At 46.4% G+C, this 25,896-nt stretch overlaps 1 protein-coding gene and 1 non-coding gene across 2 annotated transcripts in view; one reads left to right on the top strand and one right to left on the bottom strand.

Moving 5' to 3' along the window:
- Positions 1 to 25,896, top strand: part of epoa (erythropoietin a) — a 53,455-nt gene that overhangs the window by 7,191 nt on the left and 20,368 nt on the right. The window contains exons 2-3 of the mRNA XM_080181846.1: positions 7,091 to 7,221; positions 15,466 to 15,552. Coding sequence (XP_080037972.1) covers positions 7,091 to 7,221; positions 15,466 to 15,552 — 218 coding nt within the window. The remainder of the gene's footprint in view (positions 1 to 7,090; positions 7,222 to 15,465; positions 15,553 to 25,896) is intronic.
- On the bottom strand, positions 2,106 to 2,188 carry trnat-ugu (transfer RNA threonine (anticodon UGU)). Its single transcript is given in 2 exon segments — positions 2,106 to 2,141; positions 2,152 to 2,188. It is a non-coding gene; the product is annotated as a tRNA-Thr (tRNA).

The following is a 25,896-nucleotide window of genomic DNA, read 5'->3' as shown; positions in this document are numbered from 1 at the left end:
TATTATTGTCACATGTATTGGGATGCAGTGAAAAGTATTCTCCCCTGAATCTGGTTTGCAATGGGGGTACCATACGGGTACACGCAGGTCTAGGTAGGTGTAGGAAAATGCTTTGTTAAGATGGCGACACGGGCTCGTTGGGCTGAAGGGCCTGTTTCCCGTGCTGGGTTGTTCTTTGTTCTATTGTTTCTTGCATGCTATACAGTCAAAGCATACCACTCAGAGTACATAGGGGAGAAGGATTTGATTTGATTTATTATTGTCACATGTATTGGGAGACAGTGAAAAGTATTATTTTTTGTGCGCTATACAGACAAAGCATACTGTTCATAGAGAAGGAGAGGACAGAGTGCAGAATGTAGTGTTACAGTCATAGCTAGGGTGTAGAGAAAGATCAACTTAATGCGAGGTAGGTCCATTCAAAAGTCCGATGGCAGCAGGGAAGAAGCTGTTCTTGAGGTTAGTACGTGACCTCAGAATTTTGTATCTTTTTCCAGATGGAAATAGGTGCAAGAGAGTGTCTGGGGTGCGTGCAGTCTTTAATTATGCTGGCTGCTTTACTGAGGCAGCGGGAACTGAAGACAGAGTCAATGGATGGGAGGCTGGTTTGTGAGATGGATTGGGCTACATCCACAACCTTTTGTAGTTTCTTGTGGTCTTGGGCAGAGCAGGAGCCCATACCAAGCTGTGATACAACCAGAAAGCTTGCTTTCTATGGTTCATCTGTAAAAGTTGGTGAAAGTCGTAGCTGACATGCCAAATTCCCTTAGCCTCCTGAGAAAGTAGAGGCGTTGGTGGGCTTTCTTAATTATAGTATCGGCATGGGGGGAGCCAGGACAGATTGTTGGTGATCTGAACACCTAAAAACTTGAAGCTCTCAACCCTTTCTACTTCATCCCCGTTGATGTCAACTGGGGCATGTTCTCCTTTCCGCTTCCTGAAGTCGATGTGGTTCATCCCACAGTGCCAGTTCTGCTTACCAAAAGTGGCCCACGAGGCCATTTTTGTTGACATTGAGGGAGAGATTATTGTTGCCACACCAGTTCACCAGATTCTCTATCTCATTCCTGTAGTCTGTCTCGTCATTGTTTGAGATCCGACCCAGTACGGTGGTGTCATCAGCAAACTTGAAAATCGAGTTGGAGGGGAATTTGGCCACACAGTCATAGGTGTATAAGGAGTATAGTAGGGGGCTGAGAACACAGCCTTGTGGGGCACAGGTATTGAGGATGATTGTGGTGGAGGTGTTGTTGCTGATCTTTATTGATTGTGGCATTAAGGGGGCTGATTGACTTGTAGAAGGGGCCTTGTTTGTGGATTCGTTGGCAGAAAGAGAGGAATAGAGAGGAAGCTGTGCACGACATAGCACCAGATACTATCGATTGCTTTAGGGAAAAGAAAAATGCATTTCTAGTGTGTCTTACACACCTCTAGAACGTCCCTAAGTACTGCTCAGCTAATGAATTCATTTCTTTTTGCAGTGCCCGCCACAGTTGTCTTTTATTAGGTAACCATGGCAGCCAGTTGTAAGAAGTCTCACAACACCCGGTTAGCCAGTTAGTACATAGGAAGATCCCATAAACAGCATCGGAAGAGTGATCTAATCTGTTTTCACTTCTAAATTAGAGCCCCGTTATCATTTGTATCACAGAGCAGGAGGATAGCCATTCAGCCCATCGAGTTGTAGTGACCACAATGTCACCCAGGCCCTATCCCCATAACCCCATGCATTTACCTTAGCTTGTTTCCATGACACTAAGGGGCAATTTACCATTGCCAATCCACCTAATCTGCACATCTTTGGACACAAAAGGGGCAATTTAGCACAGCCAATTCACCTAACCTGCACATCTTTGGAACGTGGGAGGAAACCGAATCACTGGAGGAAAACTACGCAGACACGGGGAGAAGGTGCAGACTCCACACAGACAGTAACCCCAAGCTGGGAATCGAATCCGGATCCCTGGTGCCCGCCGTGCCGCTCAAAATAACTACTGACTTTACAAAATTACACCCAAACTTTGCCCACTCATCAGAGCCACCTGCTTCAATTCCCAGTCTCTCTGCCTCTTCCCTACAGCTCCCATCAGCTAATTTTTACCCACAGGCTCCAGCGAGACTTGAACTCACGACCCCCACCTCCCACCAGCTTACAAGAGTAATGCTCTAACCATTGAGCTATGGAGCCAACAAAGATTGTGTTTATGTAATAACTTTTAATACGTCTCATGTTACTCTCCGGGATGGTAATCAAGCAAACTGGCACCACATCTCCTCTCGTGAGGGAGTCAAGGAGCAGAGGACATAATCTCAGAGTAAGAGGGCCACCCACAAGACAGAGGTGAGGGGGAACTTCTTCTCTCTGAGGGTAGTGAATGGAATTCCTTACCACAGAACCTGGGTTGTTAATCAAGGGTGAGAAAGACAGATTTTTAAGTAGTGAGGGAATCGAGGGTGATGAGGATAAGGTGGGAAAGTACACAATACTCTGGCTGTTCATAAGAGCAGATTTAGGCCATTCGGCCCATTGAGTCCACTCTGCCATGGCTGATATGCCACTCGTCCCCATTTTACTCCCTTCTCTCCGTAACCTTCCACCCATTACCAATTAAAAATCTGTCTAACTCCCTCCTTAAATGTACTCGCTGCCCCAGCATCCAACGTGCTTTGGGGGGAGTGAATTCCACAGATTCACAACCCTTTGGGGGAAGTAGTTTCTCCTCAACTCTGTTTTAAATTTGCTATCCTAAGACCTCTCGTCCTAGAATGCCCCACCAGTGGAAGCATCCGCTCCACATCTAGATGTGGTCTCATCAATGCCCTGTACAAGTGAGGCAAGAGCCTCCCCACTTTTGTGATCCATTTTCCTCCCGATAAAGGATAACATGCTATTATGACCTTCCCTCATTACTTGCTGTACCTGGATACCAAATTCGTTACTCCTAAATAGCTCAGCAATCAATTTACATTCTCAAGGGTCGTTCAGTCTCTGTGTGTTAGCATTTCAAGCGTTTTGGCCCATCAGAGTTTTGTGCACCTTAGTTTGTTCAGATGAAAGCAATCTCTTCGCACAGCTGCAAGTTTCAAAAGTTCTGATAGACTTCCTGCCCTCCTTTTTTCCCTTTTTGAAAGAGGAATATTTCTGAAAAGTGGTACAGACATGAAGAAAGTAACCCAGGACATCTGATTTTCAATTAAAATGCAAACGGGTCCGGCTACAACAATACTGGCGTTCCCTTAGTGATACTGCAGGTTAAAAGTCAAGGACAGCACAGTGGGTTAGCACTGCTACCTCACAGCACCAGGGAATTGTGTTCAATTCCTGACCTTGGGTCACTGTCTGTGTGGAGTCTGCACGTTCTCCCTGTGTCTGTGTGGCTTTCCCTCGGGTGCTCCGGTTTCCTTCCTGTGTGTGTGTCAGGGTGTGTGTTCGGCATCTGAGTGTATGAATGTGTGTGTGTGTGTGTGTGTGTGTGTGTGTAGCTGGGTCTGTGTGTGTGTGTGTAGCTGGGTCTATGTGAGTGTGTGTGTGTAAGGTTATGTGGGTGTATTTATTTTGTGTGTGTGTGTGTAAGTGTCTGTGAGTGTGTACAGTTGGGTCTATGTGAGTGTGTGTGTGTGTGTAGAATTGTGCATGGGCAGTCACGGTGGCACAGTGGCTAGTGCTGCTGCCTCACAGCATCAGGTTCGATTCTTGGCTTGGATCACTGTCTGTGCAGAGTTTGCTCAATATCCCCGTGTCTGTATGGGCTCCTCTGAATGCTCTGGTTTCCTCCCCCAGTCCAAAGATGTGCAAGTTAGGTGAATTGGCCATACTAAATTGCCCCTTAGTGTTCAAAGATGTGCAGGTTACGTGAATTGGCCATGAAAAATCGCCCCATGGTGTCGGGGGATTAGCTAGGGTAAATATGTGGGGTTATGGGGATAGGGCATGGGTGGGATTGTTGTTGGTGCAGGCTCAATGGCCTCCTTCTGCACTGTAGGGATTCTATGATTCTATTCTATGATTGAGGGTTAAAATAATATCTTTTGGGAATCAACTTTCCAACCCCTATGATTTTTCAGAGGTCACCAGCTGCAGACAGTGGCCTGGTTATTCTGGAAATGTTTACAGATTCGTAGATGTTTACAGCACAGGAAGTTTAAAGTTTATTTATCAGTGTCACAAGTCGGTTTACATTAACACGGCAATGAAGTGACTATGAAAATCCCCTAGTCGCCACACTCTGGCGCCTGTTCGGGTAACACTGAGGGAGAATTTAGCACGGCCCAATGCAGCCCAAACAGGATGTCTTTCGGATTATGGGAGGAAACTGGAGCACCCAGAGGAAACCCACACAGACATGGGGAAAATGTGCAAACTCCACACATACAGTGACTAAGCCAGGAATCGAACCGGGGTCCCTGGCGCTGTGAAGCAGCAGAGATAACCATTGTGCCAGCTACCAAATGATCAGACCCTAACATCTACCCAGAGGTTGACAGGAGTCTAGAATGCAAGAGGCCATTCGGCCCATTGTGTCCATGTGGGTCAGCAAAGATCTGACTACACTGATCCCATTTTCCAGCACTGGGCCCATAGCCTTGGAATGGTTACGGCAGCACAAGTGAATATTTAAATATGTCTTCAATGTTGTGACACTTTCTGACTCAACCAGCCTTCCAAGCAACGAGTTCCAGACTCCCACCACCCTCTGGGGTGGATATTCGGGGGCCATCTGAATGGAATTCCTGGTGACTGGGGCAGCACGGTAGCACAGTGGTTATGCTGCTGCTTCAAAGCTTCGAGACCTGGATTCGATTCCCGGCGTGGGTCACTGTCTGTGTGGAGTTTGCACATTCTCCTCCTGTCTGCATGGGTTTTCTCCAGGTGCTCTGGTTTCCTCCCACAGTCCAAAGATGTGCAGGTTAGGTTGATTGACCATGCTAACATTGCCCTTTAGAGATGCGTAAGTTGGAGGGATTAGCAGGTAAATAAGTAGGGATATGAGGGTATGGCCTGGGTGGGATTGTGGTCGGTGCAGACTTGATGGGCCGAATGGCCTCTTTCTGCATTGTAGGGTTTCTACGATTCTATGCCTGCCTGATCCAGCTGAAGTTATGAATCCTAGAATCCCTACAGTGCAGAAAGAGGCCATTTGGTCTATCGAGTCTGTACCAACCACAATCCCACCCAGGCCATATCCCCGTAACCTCCACACATCTACCTTGCCAATCCCCTGACGCCAGGGTCAATTTAGCATGGCCAACCCACACGTCTTTGAAGTGTGGGAGGAAACTGGAGCACTCGGAGGGAATCCCACGCAGACATTGGGAGAACGTGCACACTCCACACAGACAGAGACCCGAGGCTGAGAATCGAACCCAGGCCCCTGGCGAAGTGAGGCAGCAGTGCTAACCCACTGTGCCACCCAATGAGATGGTTCAATCCCTGGGAATAGGCAGCAGTCAGCCTCCTGATTGCAGACCATATGGCGCGACAAGAGATTAAATGTGATCTGCTGACGCAGTGTGTGAGGGGAAATAGGGAGTTTGACGGCGTTTGATAAGGTCACCCTGAACTCAAAACAGAGAGGAAAGCTGGCAAAACAATGGAATGACCGTAAAAAGATGCACTGTCGAGGCTTGTCCTTTTAAGGAGAATTGCCCGGTGTGTGAGACTGCGTGTTACCCACAGAGCCATAGAAAAGCAGAAAGAGACCACTCAGTCCATTGTATTTGTGTCAGGTAAAAAGAAAGGTTAAAGAAACTTTGAATCCTGTTTTCCAACACCTGGTTGCAGGTTACAGCACTTCAGATGCAGATCCAGATAGCTTTTTAATAAGTTGACAGGACGGTCTTAACCGGGATCTTGGGTTCATGTCACACTATCCGTAACCCCTCCCCCACGATTTTCCTGGATTTGCAAAATCTCACTAACTGTCCTGTCTGGAGACAATACACATGTCTTTAAGCTGTGCTTAACGCTGTCTCCATTCACCTTGTCTGTATCTTTAAGACTTGATACCTGTAAAGACACGCATTCCAACCATTATTTTGTAAATTGAGTTTGTGTCTTTATGTGCCCTGTTTGTGAATAGAACTCCCGCTCACCTGATGATGGGGCAGCACTCCGAAAGCTAGTGGCTTTTGCGACCAAATAAATGTGTTGGACTTTAATCTGGTGTTGTGAGACTTTTTACTGTGTTTACCCCCCGAGTCCGACACTGGCATCTCCACATCAGTCTCATCTTGGGCAGTGAGTTCCAAATGCCATAGAAATAGAAAACTACAGTGCAGAAAGAGGCCATTCGGCCTATCGAGTCTGCACCGACAACAATCCCACCCCAGACCCTATCCCCGTATCCCGACATATTTACCCGCTAATCCCTCTAACCTACATATCCCGGGACACTATAATGTGAATAGCCAAGATATGCTAAGGAGCAATTTAGCATGGCCCATCCATCCAACCTGCACATCTTGGGACAGTAAGGGACAATTTAGCATGGCCAATCCACCCAACCTGCACATCCTTGGAGTGTGGGAGGAAACCGGAGCACCCGGAGGAAACCCATGCAGACATGGGGGAGAACATGCAAACTCCACACAGACAGTGACCGAGGCTGGAACTGAACGTGGGTCCCTGGTTCTGTGAGGCAGCAGTGCTAACCATTGTGCTGCTCTTTGTCTGGCTGTCTCTTAAATGTCAAGTCAGGGGAAATCAGGGACGCGCTGCAAATGCTGGTCCAGCCAATGATGCTCATATCCCAAGAAAATAATTTTTTAAAAAATTGAGATAGTAGTCTTGCAGATGACCTTGGGCTAGGCCTCCAAGGAGAGATGACTCCTCATCAAGTTTACATACCATGTAATGGAGGACATGGTTTCTGTTTAATACCTTCTCAGAGCAAATTCCGACACAGTGGGTTGTAGCAAAAGCCTTCACCCCATATCCTGCCCTCCCAACAATCCCACTCCTGCCAGAGGTTCCCTTATATTAGTGCACAGGATTATGCCATAGCTTGGGTCACATGTTAACTGACAGTTCTTTTTGCTTTCTTATTCCACCCACCACCTCCCTTCCCTCCCCATCTCCCCTCCAACCCAGGACTTTTTGCACTCCTAGTGATGTTACTCGGTTACATAAAGCCAACAAAGTCGACTCCACTCCACCCGATATGTGACATCCGGGTGCTGGACAAGTACATTAGAGAGGCAAAGGATGCTGCAGATTCAACGGTACTGTATGCGTGTGTGATCTGCTTATAGCTGTGATTTGCAATGTGTTTGAGTCAGACACTTGGTATGAATGTTGACTCAGCTCTGCTTAAGAATAGATTAGTGCATGGTTGTAGAGTTATCGCTGCAGTAATTTGTAGGGGTGTGGAAATTTAAATTTTTGCATTACTTTTTAATTGTCTCTCCAGCCTTGGGAGCAGCAATGACAGAGTTGGAGGAAAGTGCCTGGGGTCAGGGGGAAGAAGTCATCCACAGTGCAGGAGGAGCCATTTGGCCCTGCTGAGTCTGCACCGACTGTCCAAAAGAGATCAGGCCCTACCCTCCACCATATCCCCATAACCCTGTGCAGTTACCGTGGCCAATCGACATCTTTGGACACTAAGGGGCAATTTAGCATGGCCAATCCACCCAACCTGTACATCTTTGTGCACTAAGGGACAATTTAGCATGGCCAATCCACCTAACCTACATGTCTTTGACACCAAAGGGTAAATTAACATGGCCAATCCACTGAATCTGCGCATCTTTGGATCCTAAGGGGCAATTTAGTGTGGCCAATCCACCTAACCTGCACATCTTTGAATACTAAGGAGCAATTTTGCATGGCCAATCCACCTAACCAGACACTAGATTGGTTCCTGGGATATGGGGGATGTCCTATGGTGGGAGGCTGAGTAAATTGGGTCTGTATTATCTGGAGTTTAGAAGAATGAGAAGTGATCTCATTGAAGGGTACAGGATTCATAAAATCATAGAATCCCTACAATGCAGAAGGAGGCTTTTTGATCCATGAAGTCGGCACTGACAATAATCTCACCCAGGCTCCATTCCCCTAACCACGTTAACCTGCTAATCCACCTGACAATAGGGTCAATTTAGCATGGTCAATCTACCCATCTTTCACGTCTTTGGATTGTGGGAGGAAACCAGAGCATCTGGAGGAAACCCATGCAGACACAGGGGGGATAACGTGCAACCTCCACACAGGCAGTGACCCAAGCCCAGAATCAAACGTGTATCTCTGTAGCTCACCCTGCAATAACTTGGCTCTTGTTAACAACCTGTTGAAGACTAGACCAACCTGTGGAAGGAAACTAGACCAAAATATTCCCATCTTCTGTGAGGACCTATGATGAAACTTTTATCTGGTCGCATCAAAATTGGCACAGCTGAGAAAGTAAAGTTAACTGTGATGTTATTGAAAATAGCAATAATCTGGAGTTGTCTTCCCTGTAATTTAAAAGATTAAAGGGTGATCCAATTGAGCTTGGGAAAAAGAGACAAGATGTCCCAGGTTGAGCCCCAAGACCCAGGTTCGATTCCCGGCTTGGGTTACTGTCTGTGTGGAGTTTGCACGTTCTCCCCATATCTGCGAGGGTTTCCTCCAGGTACTCTGATTTCCTCCCACACTCCAAAGAGTGTGAAAGATGGTAGTTGGCCATGCTGAATTGACCCTTAGAAGCGGATTAGTTGTGGTAGAGGTGCAAGGTTACGAGGATAGAGTGGAGGGTGGAGCCTGAGTTGCATGCTCTTTTGGAGAGTCGGTGCAGACTTGATGGGCTGAATGGCCTCCTTCTGCACTGTAGGGAGCCTATGGATGATATCTATTGAGGGGAGCAGATGTGCCAAACCTGCACATCTTTGGATTGTGGGAAGAAACCGTAGGAAACCCATGCAGACATGGGGAGAATGTGTTGATTCCACACAGACAGTGACTCTAGCCAGGAATTGAACTTGTGACTCTGCCTGTGAGACAGCAGTGCTAACCACTGTGCCGCCCCAGAATAGGGCAGGGGAGAGGACCTGGGTAGAATGCTGTGTCAGAAAGTTGGTGCAGACTTGATGGGCTGAATGGCCACCTCCTGCATTGCAGTGATTCTATGGATGAAAACAATGATAGAAATTTGGAGTTCTTTTCTGCAAAAGGCAGATGGTGTGGAATCAGTTATTAATTTCAAAACTGGGATTGATAGATGTTAATCTATTAAAAAAGGGATATGAACAACAGTAGGAGTTTGTTGGATAAACCGTGATCTCACTGATTAGTCACAAGTAAGGCTTACATTAACACTGCAATGAAGTGACTGTGACAATCCCCTAGTCACCACACTCCTGTTAGGATAACACTGAGGGAGAATTTAGCACGGCCAATGCACCCTAACCAGCACGTCTTTCAGACTGTGGGAGAAAACCGGAGCACCCGGAGGAAACCCACACAGACACGGGGGGGGAGAACGTGCAAACTCGGCACAGACAGTGACCCAAGCTTGGAATCGAACCCAAGCGCTGCAAGGCAGCAATGCTAACCAGGAGTGGGCAATGGGAAATATGCCCCCACACCATCATATCACGCTTGATTTTGGTGGCTATTTTAACACGTGCCGGCCATCCCATCTTACACATTCGGGAACTGCATAACATGAGATCAGCCATCCGTGATTAAACTCCCACCAGTTGGCCCACGAGGATACAGAAGTTCTTAACAGATGACTCGAACAAATCCAGACTTTGCACTTCTTTGTTTGCTCTTCCCAGCAATTTGTGATATCTGTGCACTGTCAAGGGATTACACAATGGTTAACACTCCTGGGTATTCGTTCAAAGGAACAGAGACAAGGCCCGTTTCCCCACCCCATAATTGGATGCAGCGAGTCACAGATGGATGTGGATAGAACCATAGAACACTACAGCACAGAAACAGGCCTTTTGGCCCTTCTTCGTTGTGCCAAACCATTTTTCTGCCTGGTCCCACTGACCTGCACCTGGACCATACCCCTCCACTCCTCTCTCACCCATGTACTTGTCCAAGCTTTTCTTAACTGTTAAAAGTGAGCCCGTTCTCACCACTTCATCTGGCAGCTCATCCCACACTCCCACCACTCTGTGTGAAGAACCACCCCCCCAATATTCCCTTTAAACTGTTCCCCCTTCACCCTTAACCCATTTTTTTCTCCCCTAGCCTCAGTGGAAAAAGCCTGCTTGCATTCACTCTATCTGTACCTATCATAATTTTATACACCTCTATCAAATCTCCCCTCATTCTTCTATGCTCCAGGGAATAAAGTCCTAAACTAGTCAACCTTTCTCTGTAACTTAGTTTCTCAAGTCCCAGCAACATCCTTGTAAAACTTCTCTGCACTCTTCCAAACTTATTAATATCCTCCCTGTAATTAGGTGACCAAAACTGCACACAACACTCTAAATTCAGCCTCACCAATGTCTTATACAACCTCACCATAACATTCCAACTCTTATACTCAATACTTTGATTTATAAAAGCCAATGTTCCAAAAGCACTCTTTACCTATCTACCTGTGATGCCACTTTTAGGGAATTATGTATCTGTGTTCCCAGATCTGGAAGGTTCCAAAATTCATTTCTTGATCTGCTCTCTCTCTCTCTCTCTGAGCTACTTCACCTTGGGATTGGTTCCATTGATCTTGAGGGAGGGGAGCCCACTTACTAACTCCTGATGGACTTTCAGACTGCCCGGATGTGCGACTGGATTGGCTATGCTGCCCCCTTGGAACCACTTGGTTGCCGATGCTTGGCCTAGCAGAGACCTCGCAAATCTAGCCTGTTTTGAGCACAGAACTAGCATGATAAAGAGTAGAAGAATTTGGGGTAGAACTTTGATGTTGGGTCCTTGAGGTATTGCAGTGCAAGGCGTGTGTGTTCCTTGACTCCTTTCGCACATGGCAGTAAGACTGAATTCCCCGAGAGCTCCAGTTGTTCTACCCAGTGTGCAGACTAAAATGGGCCTTAAAATCCCTATCCCAATCCATTTGAGGAAGAGAGGCACTTCCATTAAAACCATCCCCGCAGCAGCAGAGAACAAAGCACAAGAGGCCAAAACATTATGTGATTTCAGGAAGAAATTAGAGTTAGCTCTTGGGAGTTAAAGGGATCAAGGTAGGTGACACAAGATTAGCACTGCTGCCTCACAGCTCCAGGGACCCAGGTTCGATTCCTGCCTTGGATCACTGTCTGTGCAGAGTCTGCACATTCTCCCCACCGTGTCTGCGTGGGTTTCTTCCAGATGCTCTGGTTCCCTCCCACACTCCAAAGATGTGCAGGTTAGGTGGATTGGCCATACTAAATTACCCGTTAGTGTCCCAGCATGTGAAAGGTTAGAGGGATTAGCAGGGTAACTAAGAGGGGATAGGGCCTGGGGGGTTGACTGTTGTCAGTGCAGACTCGATGGGCCAATTGGTCTCTCTGTACTGTAGTGTCTCTATGATATTGGTTGTGGGGAGAGGGGGAAAATCAGGATATTGAATTTGATGACCAGCCATGATCAAAATAAATGTTGGAACAGGCTCAAAGGGCTGAAAGGCCTACCCCTGCTTCTATTCTACGTTTCCTCTGGCCTTGTTGGCAGGTCTGCTTGCAGGGAGGACTTGGGCTCCTACAGATTTACCCCCCACTCTCTGGGGAAACAAGATCGGCTGCTCCCCGTCACCAGGGCTGCTTGCTGTAGTCCCATGCTTTGAGGACATGACTGAAATGGCTGCAACCTCATGTTCCATTGGCTCAATAAGCTTTATCAGATCCCTACTTTGTGAAAGCAGTTAGTGCCTTTACCAAACCAGCAGAGAAAGAGGAATGGCATATCAGTATGTTAAGCGTTTGCACGATAACACTCCTGACAGTTGATTGCAGGCATCTTGTATTTGCTGCAACAACTCTGCTAGGTGCTGACTAATCCTTTTGGCTAGTTTAATATGTTTAGCTAATGGGAGCTTCTTACCTCAACACGGAATCATAGCTGTACAGTACAGAAGCAGGTCATTGATCCCACCCAGGCGCTATCCCCAAAACCCCACATATTTACCCTACCTAATCCCCTGACACTAAGGGACATTTTAGCATGGCCAATCCATCAAACCTGCACATCTTTGGACACTAAAGGGTAATTTAGCATGGCCAATTCACCTAATCTCCACATCTTTGGACACTAAGGGGCAATTTTGACTGCAACTTTTCTCTCCAGAGCGTACAAGGCTGAGGGGAGCTCTTATAAAGGCCTATAAAATAATGAGGGGCATAGATTAGCGAGATAGTCAATATCTTTTCCCAAATATAGGGGAGTCTAAAACTAAAGGGCATAGGTTTAAGGGGAGAGTTACAAAAGGGTCCAGAGGGGCAATTTTTTCACATACACTGTCTGGAACAAGCTGCCAGAGGCCTTAGTAGAGGCGGGTACAATTTTGTCTTTTAAAAAGAGTTTAGACAGCTACATGGGTAAGATGGGTATAGAGGAATATGGGCCAAATTCAGGCAATTGGGACTAGCTTAGGAGTTTAAAAAAAAGGGTAGCATGGACAAGTTGGGCCAAACGGCCTGTTTCCAAGCTGTAAATGCCTATGACTTGAATTTAGCACACCAATCCACCTAACCTGCACATCTTTGGACACTAAGGGGCAACTTAGCATTGCCAATCCACCTAACCTGAACATCTTTGGACACTGAGGGACAATTTAGCATGGCCAATCCCCCTGACCTGCACATCTTTCAGAATGTGGGAGGAAACTGGAGCACCCAGAGGAAACTGCACATACACAGGGAAAACGTGCAGACTCCGCACAGACATGAACCAAGCCGGGAATCGAATCCGTGTCCTTGACGCTGTGAGACAGCAGTGCTAACCACTGTGCCATCATGCTGCTCCTAATACAGATTGATACAGCTGCTCCAACCAAAGCTCTTCTTGCCACCGGTGCAGCTCGCAAAGTGGATGAAAGGATTTGGAGCTCTGCAACTCCCCCCACATTCAATCTGTCACCCATCCCATAATGTCTCCTGCCCCAACCCTCAGTCCTTCTCCTGTGCTACGTAGCTAAATTACCTTGACACTCCCTTTGTCAGTCTCTCCAATTTTAACATTCATCAGCTGCAGGTCAGTCAAAATGCCACAACTGTACCCTTGGTCCTTGTTTCCCTTGCCCTCCTGCCGAGGCCCACATCACCACCACACTTATCCTTGTATCCTCAGGAAGGGTGTTGCGGTGTGAAAGATGGTAGTGTGGTGGTGATACCACTGGACTAATAATTCAGAAGTCCCAAGTGGTGCTCTGGAGACCATGGGTTCGATCCTGACTATAGAAACTAGAAGTTGGATAAGGCCATTCAGCCCTTTGAGCCTGCTCCGCCATCCGTTACGATCAAGGATGATCATCAAATCCAATATCCTAATCCCCCTTCCCCCCTATCCCTTGATCCCTTGAGCTCCAAGAGCAATATCTAATTCCTTCTTGAAATCACACATTTTGGCCTCAACTACTTTCTGTGGTAGTGAATTCCACCACCCTCGGAATGAAGAAATTTCTCCTCACCTCAGTCCTAAAAAAGTTTTAGTTTAAATTTTTTAAAGTTCTAAAAGTTTATTCATTAGTCTGCCCCCCTACCGTGGCAGCTGGTGGAACAGACCATGTCAGATATCATTGATTGCCATAAAAACCCATCTGGTCCGCTAATGCCCTTGGGGATGGAAATCTGTTGTCCTTCTACAGTCCGGCCTACATGTGACTCCAGACCCTTTGACTCTTAACTGCCCCCTGAAAATGGCCTAGTGAGCCACTCAGTTCAAGGGGCAATTAGGGATGGGCAACAAATGCTGGCCCAGCCAGTAACACACACACAGATAGAGTCATAGGGGTTTACAGCATGGAAACAGGCCCTTTGGCCCAACTTGTCCATGCTGCCCTTTTTTTCTAAAACCCCTAAACTAATTCCAATTGCCCACATTTGGCCCATATACCTCTATACCCATCGTACCCATGTAACTATCTAAATGCTTTTTAAGAGATATAATTGTACCTGTCTCAGAGGTAGCCCTGGCAGCTTGTTCCAAATGCTTACCACCCTCTGTGTGAAAAAAATTGCCCCTCTGGACCCTTTTGTATCTCTCCCTTCTCACCTTAAACCTATGCCCTCGAGTTTTAGACTCCCCTACTTTTGGGAAAAGATATTGACTATCTACCTTGTCTATGCCTCATTATTTTGTAGACATCTATAAGGTCACCCCTTAGCCTCCTACGCTCCAGAGAAAACAGCCCCAGTGTATCCAGACTCTCCTTATAACTCATCCATCAAGTCCCGGTAATATCCTAGTAAATCTTTTCTGCACTCTTTCTAGTTTAATAATATCCTTTCTATAATAGGGTGACCAGAGTTGTACACAGTATTCCAAGTTGGCCTTACCAATGTCTTGTACAACTTCAACAAGACGTCCCAACTCCAGTATTCAATGTTCTGACATCCCATGCAAGAATCTCTTAAAAAGAGGTTGACATTTGAGGGACTCATTCCTCACTTTCAGGTTGCTTGAAAGCCTTGACTCTGGTCCCAAGCTGCATAGGTTAGGTGGATTGGCCATGCTAAATTGCCCCTTAGTGTCCAAAGATGTGTAGGTTAGGCGGATTTTCCATGCTAAATTGCCCCTCAGTGTCCCAAGATGTGTCGGTTAGGTGGATTGGCCATGCTAAATTGCCCCTTAGTGTCCCAAGGTGTGTAGGTTAGGGAGATTAGAGAGGTTGATGTGAGGTTAAGGGAATAGGACAAGGTGGTGGGGCCAGGAAAGATGCTCTGTCAGGAGAGTTGGTACAAACCTGATGGGCCGAATGGCCCACTTCTGCACTGAAGGGATTCTCTAATTCAGTGTTTCTCTTTATGAACTGGAAAATGAGCTGGAATTTATGGTCAAAATGCCCATAAATGGTTGCTCTGGTAGAGTAGTTAGTGGATGAGCGTATGAATTACTCCTTGATGGGTTAAAATGTACTTTAAACTCAGCGGTGTACAATGTTGTCCATCCGAGAGGCCAGGCAGTCATTGCTTGGTGCCACCTCCAAACCAAGTTGTGAGTAACTGGCGAGCTCTAAGCGGAATGTGCCAATTCTGCCCGTGTGCCTTTGTTTCCCTACAGCTGTCCACCTCCCTATGCCCATCTGATGACTCAGCTGAAGCTGGCAAGTTGACAGGCTTTGCCAATGGCATGAGAAGGGGGCATCTGCGTAAAACAGGCAGCTGGTTTGCTGCCACCGCTATGAGGGGGGTGGGGGGAAGGCCAACTTTGCCCATGCTGTGTAGGGAAAAATGGCAATGGACATGCCATCACAAGTCCCAGTACCACCTCCTCTGCCCACTGACCACAAAGGCTTTTTCCACTTGTGGCACCAGTTGAAAGTGAGCATCGGTAGGTGGGCCTGGTTCTTTGTCTAACTGTGATGTTCTTCCGTTTAGAAACAGTGTGAGGAAGCCTGCACTCTCCCAGGAAATTTTACCCTTCCGAAAACCAACGTCAACTACAGAGAATGGGAAACGAAGGACGTAAGTTTGTTTACCCTTCATGATTGTACTGATAAGAATGCAAGTGAAAGGGATCTGCTGGCCCGGCACCAAGTGGCAGCCTAGCCACACGAGTCCAAGTGTTATTGTCTATCTTGGAGCAAGATTTCAACTTGGTTTTCAGGAGGAGGGAGAAAAGATCGAGACTGAAAATGAAGAGTAAAAAAGTAATAATTTATTTGTCAGTGGAGAGCTACAAGGGTGGCTTTGCGTCAACCCCAGAGCTGCCTCTAATTCAGAGTCGGGAAGTGAGGGAGGAATAACGGGCTCACTGTCTTAGTTGGGATAAATGCCTGCATGATTCAGGCACTCAATAATGTGATGTGCAGAATCATATATTTCCATTTCCCAGATCAGCTATTCTGTTGCTTAGTACGGGGTTCCTTCAAACTCAGTTAGTTTTGCACCCTTGCGTGTCCCTTTACTCGTAAGGATGACATAACAAGGACATTTGGGTGTATTTGGGTTTTTCACTTCTGGATTCAAGTCAAGCTCAGATTGAGGTATGGGCTTATTCACTTCAGTTGTCAGAACGTAGAACAGATGGCATGAAACTTAAATCGTAGATTCCTACAGTGCAGAAGGTGGCTATTTGGCCCAATGAGTATGCACCAACCACAATCCTATCCCCACAACGCCATACATTTACCCTAGCTAGTCCCCCTAACACTGAGGGGCAATTTATCAGTCCTGATAACTAACCAGTCTTTGAACTGTGGGAGGAGACCAGAGCACCCGTAGGAAACCCATACAGACAAGGGATAGAACGTGCAAACTCCACACAAACAGTGGACCCAAGCCGGGAATCTAAACCCGGGTCCCTGGAGCTGTGAGTCAGCAGTGCTAACCACTGTGCCACCATGCCCGCCCCGATGTTGATGATTAAAGTGACTTGGGGTGCAGTCACACAAGAGAAGAAAGTTAGCATGCAGATACAGCAAGCAATTTAGAAGACAAACAATTCTGGTCTTGCTTGCAAGGGTGTTGGAATACAAGAACAAGGGAGTCTTGCTACAATTGTAGATGGCTTTGGTGAGAAAACATGTGGAATACTTTGTGTAGTTTAGCTCTCCATGACAAAAGAAGAATATGTTTGTATTGAAGCCAGCATAGCAATGGTTCACTAGATGGCTTCCTACGATGAAAGGGTTGTTTTATGATGAGTAAATTGGGATTGTACTGTCTGGAGTTTGGAAGAGCGAGAGGTGATCTCATTGAAACGTACAAGATTCTAATGGTGCTTGACTGGAAAGGTAATGAAGGTTGTTTCCCCTTTGGCTGGGGAATCGAAAGTAAAGTTTATTTATTAGTCACACGTAAGGCTTATATTAACACTGCAATGTAGTGACTGTGAAATTCCCCTAGTCGCCACAATCCAGCACCTGTTCGGGTCAATGCACCCTAACCATCACGTCTTTCGGACTATGGGAGGAAACCGGAGCACCCGGAGAAAATGCACGTGGACACGGGGAGGACAAGAAAACTCCACACAGATAGTGAGCCAGGAATCAAACTCGGGTCCCTGGTGCTGTGAGACAGTGGTGCTAACCGCTGTGCTATCGTGCTGCCCGAAAGAGGAAAACTTTCTACACTCAAAATTTTGGGATTCTCTGCCCCAGAGAGTTGTGGATGCTCTGCTGTTGACTGGGATGGATGGCACGGGCAGCACAGTAGCACAGTGGTTAGCACTGCTGCTTCACAGCTCCAGGGACCTGGGTTCGATTCCCGGCTCACTGTCTGTGTGAAGTTTGCACTTTCTCCACATGTCTGCGTGGGTTTCCTCTGGGTGCTCCGGTTTCCTCCCACAGTCCAAAAGACGTGCGGGTTAGGTTGATTGACCATGCTAAAAATTGCCCCTTAGCATCCTGAGATGCGTAGGTTAGAGGGATTAGCAGATAAGTGTGTAGCGTTATGAGGGTAGGGCCTGGGTGGGATTGTGGTCAGTACAGACTCGATGGGCTGAATGGCCTCTTTCTTCACTGTAGGGATCCAAGCATATTTTTCAATCTTGTGGGGGGGGGGGGTGGTGGCGGGAGATATGGCAGGCAGGTGGGCTACAGAGGTTAAAGCCAGTGGTCAGCCATGATCCCACTGACTGGTGGGTCAGGCTGGAGGGAAGATATGGGGTGGAATTTTTTTACCGGAAGGATTTTCCACTCCCACTGAATATTTCACTTTTGAGTGGCTCCCTGCATTTGCCAGCCCCTCTGTGGCGGGTCATATAATTCAGCCCAGGATTGACTGCCGTCCCCAATGTTCTTTCATTGGGAAATCAATGTCAGATCGCTAGAAGCTGGGTCAAAGATAGACTTTTGAGGAGCTCTTAACATGGGAAGAGAGAAGCGGAGAGATTTAGGGAGGAAATTCCAGCTCTTCGTGCACAAGCAGCTGAAGGCAGGGCTGCCTAATGTGGGCAATTTAAAATTGGGGATTCTCAAGAGGCCAATAATAGATCACAGCGCCAGGGGTCCGTGTTCAATTTCCGGCTTGGGTCACTGTCCATGTGGAGTCTGTACCCCGTGTTCCCTCTGGGTGCTCTGGTTTCCTCTCTCAGCCCGAAAGACATGCTGGTTAAAGGTTTATTTATTAGTCACAAGTAAAGCTGACATTAATGATGTGATGAAATTACAGTGAAATTCCCCTAGTTGCCATATTCTGGCGCATGTTCGAGTGCACCTAACCAGCACATCTTTCAGAATGTGGGAGGAAACCAGAGCATGCAGACATGGGGGGAACATGCAAACTCCACATAGACAGTGAATGAGGGCGGAATTGAACCGGGGTCCCTGGTGCTATGAGGCAGCAGTGCTAACCACTGTGCCACCTTGCAGACCCACATGGACTGGCTGTGCGGATTAGGTGGATTGCCCATACTAAATTCTCCCTCAGTGTTACCCGAACAGCCGTCGGAGTTTGGCGACTAGGGGATTTTCACAGTAACTTGATTGCAGTGTTAATGTAAACCTATTTATGACAATAAATAAGCGTTTTTAGATATTTGGCGGATTGTAGTGCTGGAGGAGATTACGGAGATATGGTGGGGTGAGGCCATGAAGCAATTTGAGATCAAGGGTGAGATTTTTGAACTGAAATGTTGCTTGCTGGGATCTTGTAGCACGGGTGATGGCTCAACATGGCTTACTGCAGCTAAGGACGTGGACAACACAGCTTCGATTCATCTCAAGGGCCAGCCAGGAAAATGTTGGAATCATCAAATCTAGAGGTTTCATGGCTGGGTTTCAAGAATTGGATAATGTTACAGAGCTGGAAATGGGCTGTCTTGGTGATGGCGTGGATATGTGGTCAGAAGCTCAGCTTGGGGCTCAGGGAAGGCAGTGGCATAGAGATATTGTCACTGGACTAGTAATCCAGAGACCAAGGCAATGGTTTGAGTAGCTGGATTCGAATCCTATCATGGCAGACAGCAAAATTGTGGGCGGCACAGTGGCACGGTGGTTAGCACTGCTGCCTCTCAGCACCAGGGACGCAGGTTCTATTCCAGCCTCAGGTCACTGTCTATGTGGCGTTTGTACATTCTCTCGGTAACTTCGTGGGTTTCCACCAGGTGCTCCGGTTTCCTCCCACAGTCCAAAGATGTGTGGGCTAATTCGATGGCTATGCTAGATTTCCCCTTAGCATCCAAAGATGTGCAGGTTAGGTTGATTGGCCGTGCTAAATTGCGCCTTAGTGTCCAAAGATGTGTAGGTTAGGTTGATTGGCCAGGTTAAATTAACCCTAGTGTCAGGAGGATTAGCAGGGTAAATATGAGGGGTTATGGGAATAGAGCCTGAATGGATTGTGGTCGGTGCAGACTCAATGGGCCAAATGGCCTCCTTCTGCACTGATTCTATGATTATGCTCATTGGAGTCTAGAAGAGTGAAAGGGGATTTCATAGAAACTTATAAAATTCTAACAGGGTGGATTCAGAAAGAATGTTCCTGATGGTAGGGGGCATCCAGAACTGGGGGTCATAGTTTGAGGATAAGGGATAAACCTTTTAGAACGGAGGTGAGGAGAAATTTTTTCACTCAGAGGGTGGTGAATGTGTGCAATTCACTCCCACAGAAAGCAGTTGAGGCCAAAACGTTGTCTGATTTCAATGAGAAATTACATATAGCTCTTGGGGCTAAAGGGATCAGGGGATATGGGAGGAAGCGGGGGGGATCAGGATATTGAATTCAATGATCGGCCATGATCAAAATGGTAGAGCAGGTGCAAATGGCCAAATGGCTTATCCTTGCTCCTAGTTTCTATGTAGTTAACCCGGTCTGGCCTACACGTGATTCCCGATCCACAACAATGCGGTTGATTCTTAAATGCCCTCTGAAATGGCCTAGCAAGTGATTCGGTTGAGGGCAATTAGAAACAAGCAATAAATGCTGGTCCAGCGAGTGGCACCCACTTCCCATAAATTAATTTTAAAAATGGCACCTGGGTTCCACATAGTCTGGTTCAGCCCCGTACAGTTGGGGTAGAGTCATTTGCCAGGGAACCGAATTTGTAATGAGAGCCAAAACTCATAGTTTTGGTCTTCCCAATATCGAATTGGAGGAGATTTCTGGTCATCCCATATTGGATAGTGGAGCAAAAGTGTGGGAGTTGGGAGAGATGATCGTGTGGTAGAGCTGGATTGTCAGCATGCAGGTCAAAACTAATGCTTTCCTTTCAGATCTTGTCGCCGATGGATGTGAAGGGGGCCAAGGTTAGATCCTTGAGGGGAACACCAGAGCTGTTGATAATAAGATAGGGTTTAGAGAAGCCATTGTAAGTGATATCCTTGCTATGATTAGATAGATAAGAATGGGACTGGGAAAGTGCTACACCATCCAGATGGATAACAATGAAAAAAGTGGAGAAGGTCAAAGACTCATAGAGATTTACACTGTGGAAACAGGCCCTTTGGCCCAACTTGTCCATGCTGCCCTTTTTTTTTTAAATCCTTAAGCTAGTTCCAATTGCTGTCATTTGGCCCATATACATCTATACCCATCTTACCCATGTAACTGCCTAAACACTTTTTAAAAGACAAAATTGTACCTGCCTCTACTACTGCCTCTGGCAGCTAGTTCCAGACACTCACCATCTTCTATTTGAAAGAATTGCCCCTTTGGACCCTTTTGTATCTCTCCCCTCTCACCTTAAATCTATGCCATCTAGTTTTAGATTCCCCTACCTATGGGAAAAGATGTTGACGTCTTGCTGATCTGTGCCCTCATTGTTTTATAGACCTCTAAAATCAGCCCTCTATGTGCCAGAGAAAAAAGTGCTAGACTATCCAGCCTCTCCTTATAACTCAATCCATCAAGTCCCTGTAGCATACTAGTAAATCTTTTCTGCACTCTTTCTAGTTTAATAATATTCTTTCTATAATAGGGTGACCAGAACTGCACACAGTATTCCAAGTGTGGCCTTACCAATGTCTTACCAACTTCAACAAGACGTCAATGTTCTGACCAATGAAACCAAGCATGCTGAATGCCTTCACCACTCTGTCCACCTGTGATTCCACTTTCAAGGAGCTATGAATATGTATCCCTAGATCTCGTTGTTCTGCAATTCTCCCCAACATCCTACCATTAACTGAGTAAGTCCTGCCCTGGTTCAATCTCTCAAAATGCATCACCTCGCATTTATCCAAATTAAACACCATCTACCATTCATCAGCCCACTGGCCCAGTTGATCAAGATCCCATTGCAATCAAAGATAACTATCTTCACTGTCCACTATGCCACCAATCTCGGTATCATCTGCAAACTTACTAACTATGCCCCCTATATTCTCATCCACTTGCCTTATTGCAATGGGATGCCATGTTGAGGAACAGGACAGGGACATGGGATGTAGACAACTGCTCACGTGGAGGATAAGCATGAGAATCTATCAGAGAATCCACACAAACCAGGAAGAATCAAACACGTTGAAACTGAGATTGATTTGTGAAAAGATTTAGAAGTTTTTGAGAACGTTGCCAACATGAAATGTTGCCAACGTGATCAGAAGGTCGATGTGGTCAAATGTATCAAAGGCAGCAAACAGGATGAGGAGAGAGAGTTTATCTTTATTACAGTCATGTTGGAGGTTCTTTGGTAAGACCACATTTCGGTACTGTTGGGGAGTAGAAGTCTGATGGGAGGCTCTCAAGCATGCCATTCATAGAAAGATGCAAACGGATTTGGAAGATGATGAGACCTTAAAAAAAAATGTTGAAGAGTCCTAACCTCTGAAGTTGCATCAATTTCTGCATGACCAGTTAGCATTTTTAAGTCATAAGTTGCTGGATGAATAAGGCATGTAAAATTGAATGCAAGAGAGAATCTTGACACAGGGCAGTTGGAGGATTAGAAACAACCTCATCATCAAATTCCTTGCCATCATCACCGATTTTAATGATTTACTTCCGGCAGGGGTTCAGTTCAGTGCTTTGGAGGTTCAGAGATCAGGGAGTCATCAACTGTGACATAGCCAGGGTGAGAAACACGAACAGGGAACAATCACTGAACATGATTTGCTTTGATTTATTATTGTCACATGTACTGGGATACAGTGAAAAGTATTGTTTCTTGCGTGCTATATAGACAAAGCATACCATTCATAGAGTACATAGGGGAGAAGGATTTGACTTGATTTATTATTGCCACATGTATTGGGATACAGTGAAAAGTATTGTTTCCTCAGAACTACACGGACAAGACATACGTTCATAGAGTACATAGGGGAGAAATTTGATTTGATTTATTATTGTTAAAATATTATTTATTTGATATTATTATTATTAAACCTTGCCCCTTTCAAGGTGAGAGAGGTGAGGTTTAACTCGGATATCAGAGGGACAGTTTTTACACAGAGGGTGTGGAGGCCTGGAATGCACTGCCAAGTAGGGTGGTGGAGGTGGACATGCTGGGATCGTTTAAGACTTATCTGGATAGTCACATGAGCAGGCTAGGAATGGAGCATTACAAACGAATGGTCTAGTTGGACCAATGAGCGGTGCAGGCTTGGAGAGCCTGTTTCCTGTGCTGTTTTATTCTTTGTTTGTCACGTGTATTAGGATAGAGTGAAAAGTATTGTTTCTTGCGTGCTATATAGACAAAACATACCATTCATAGGGGGAAGAATTTGACTTGATTTATTATTGTCACATGTATTGGAATACAGTGAAAATTATTGCTTCTTGTGCTATACAGAGAAAGCATACTGTTCATAGAGTACATAGGGTAGAAGGATTTGACTTGATTTATTATTGTTAGATGTTTTTTGATTCAGTGAAAAGTATTACTTTTTGTGCACTTTACAGACAAAGCGTTCCATTCATCGAGAAGAAAAGGAGAGAGTGCAGAATATAGTGTTACAGTCATAGCTAGGGTGTAGAGAAAGATCAACTTGATGCGTGGTAGGCCCATTCAAAAGTCTGATGGCAGCACAGAAGAAACTGTTCTTGAGTCAGTTGATGCGTGACCTCAGACTTCTGTATCTTTTTTCCCAACGGAAGAAGTTGGAAGAGAGAATGTCTGGGGTGCGTGGGGTCTTTAATTATCATGGCTGCTTTTCCCAAGGCAGCGGGAAGTGCAGACAGTCAATGGATGGGAGGCTGGTTTGCGTGATGGATTGGGCTACGTTCATGACCTTTTGTAGTTTCTTGCAGTCGGGAGCCAGACCAAGCTGTGATGCAACCACAAATAATGCTTTCTATGGTGCGTCTGTAAAAGTTGGTGAGAGTCATAGCTGATGCCAAATTTCTTTAGCCTTCTGAGAGGCGTTGGTGGGCTTTGCATGGGGAGACCAGGACAGGTGATCTGGACACCTAAAAAGCTGAAGCTCTCGACCCTTTCTACTTTGTCATTCCCTTGCCATTTCAATAGCAACTCTTGAAGAGTTTGACAAGTCTGGCCAGAGCTTTCAAGGGATGTCCATTGGAAAATGGACAAGTTCCACATTCATCAGCCTGGAAATTTGCAAATGTACAGGGAATATTTCCATAATATTCCACTGGTTTCTTGACTTAACTTGAAATTTTCAATCCTGGCTGAGGTTGGATGTCCTTTTGAATGGTTTTCAGACCAAATCCTATTATTTATTTCCCAATTCTGCATATCCAGTGGGTTAAAATCATTTGATATTATTTGAGGGGTCGGTGCTGGGGCCTCAGCTTTTTACCATTTATATAGATGATCTGGAGGAGGGAACCGAGTGTAGGGTGTCGAAATTTGCTGATGACACCAAGATTGGGGGAACGGCAAATTGTGCGGAGGGTGTGGAGAGTCTGCAGAAGGATCTAGATAGGCTGGGCGAATGGGCCAGGAACTGGCAAATGGAATTCAATGTTGGCAAGTGTGAGGTGGTCCACTTTGGTAGGAATAATGGTAGGAAGGACTATTACTTACAGGGCAAAAAACTGCAGCAGGCGACGGTGCAGAGGGACCTCAGGGTCCTTGTGCATGAGTCGCAAAAACCCAGCTTGCAGGTGCAGCAGGTGGTCAGGAAGGCGAATGGGATGCTGGCCTTCATAGCGAGGGGGATTGAATATAAAAGTAGGGAGGTCTTGCTGCAGCTGTATAGGGCATTGGTGAGGCCGCAGCTGGAGTACTGTGTGCAGTTTTGGGCGCCGCACCTGCGCAAAGATATTTTGGCCTTGGAGGGAGTGCAGAGGAGGTTTACTAGGCTGATACCGGAGTTGAGGGGGTTGAGCTATGAGGAGAGGCTGAATAAACTAGGCTTGTACTTGTTAGAGTTTAGAAGAATGAGGGGAGATCTCATTGAGACGTATAAGATGATGAATGGGATGGATAGGATAGAGGTGGAGAGACTCTTCCCGCTCAAAAAAGACAGTAGGACTAGGGGGCACAGCCTCAAGATAAAGGGGGGGCGGTTTAAAACGGAGTTGAGGAGGAACTTCTTCACTCAAAGGGTGGTGAATCTCTGGAATTCTCTGCCCGTTGAAGTGGTGGAGGCTGCCTCGCTAAATATTTTTAAGACGCGGGTTGATGGGTTTTTGATAAGAGAGGGGATTAAGGGTTATGGGGAGAGGGCAGGAAGGTGGAACTGAGCCACGAGAGATCAGCCATGATCTTATTGAATGGTGGGGCAGGCTCGAAGGGCTAGATGGCCTACTCCTGCTCCTATTTCTTATGTTCTTATGAATGTTCCCATGTATCTCTGCTGATGGTATCCATCCATCCTGCACAGTTAAAGCGCTTCAGGCAAATCTCATACCAGTTTGCTGAGCCTTAAGTTGAAAGTTCACCAATCTAATTCCTAGGATTGTCTTTGGAAGAGAGATTGCAGGAACGGGGCCTATAATTCTCTCGAATTTCAACGAATGAACGGGGATCTCATTGAAACTTAGAAAAATCTTGCAGTGTGTGACAGGGATAGATGTGGAAAGAATGTTTCTTCCGGCTGGGTGAGTCTAGAATCAGCGGGGACAATCTCAGAATAAGGGAGAGGCCATTTAAGATAGAAATGAAGACATTTTTTCACTCAGAAGGTGGTGAATCTTTGGAATGCTCTACCCCAGAGGGCTGTGGAAGCTCAGTCATTGAGTATGTTTAAGACAGAAGTTGATAGATTTCTGATATAAATGACATGGATTTTCAGAAGGCGTTTGACAAGGTACCTCACAAGAAGTTATTGCAGAAGGTCAGGGGACATGGAGTTGGGGGTAGGGTGTTAGCGTGGATAGAGGATTGGTTGTCAAATAGGAGGCAGAGAGTGGGGGTCAGTGGGTGCTATTCGGATTGGCGGTTGGTGACTAGTGGAGTGCCCCAGGGGTCGGTGCTGGGGTTTCAGCTATTTACCATTTATATAGATGATCTGGAGGAGGGAACCGAGTGTATGGTGTCGACACCAAGATTGGTGGAACGGCAAATTGCGTGGAGGGTGTGGAGAGTCTACAGAAGGATCTAGATAGGCTGGGCGAATGGGCCAGGAACTGGCAAATGGAATTTAATGTTGGCAACTGCGAGGTGGTCCACTTTGGTAGGAATAATGGTAGGAAGGACTATTACTTATGTGGCGAAAAACTGCAGCATGCGATGGTGCAGAGGGACCTCGGGGTCCTTGTGCATGAGTCGCAAAAACCCAGCTTGCAGGTGCAGCAGGTGGTCAGGAAGGCAAATGGGATGCTGGCCTTCATAGCGAGGGGGATTGAATGTAAAAGTAGGGTGGTCTTGCTGCGGCTATATAGGGCATTGGTGAGGCCGCAGCTGGAGTACTGTGTGCAGTTTTGGGCGCCGTACTTACGCAAGGATATTTTGGCCTTGGAGGGAGTGCAGAGGAGGTTTACTAGGCTGATGCCGGAGTTGAGGGGGTTGAGCTATGAGGAGAG

The sequence above is a fragment of the Carcharhinus amblyrhynchos genome, unplaced genomic scaffold (assembly GCF_965287045.1).
Source record: "Carcharhinus amblyrhynchos unplaced genomic scaffold, sCarAmb.v2.hapA scaffold_43, whole genome shotgun sequence".
NCBI lineage: Eukaryota > Metazoa > Chordata > Chondrichthyes > Carcharhiniformes > Carcharhinidae > Carcharhinus > Carcharhinus amblyrhynchos.
This window is presented reverse-complemented; position numbering and strand designations above follow the sequence as displayed.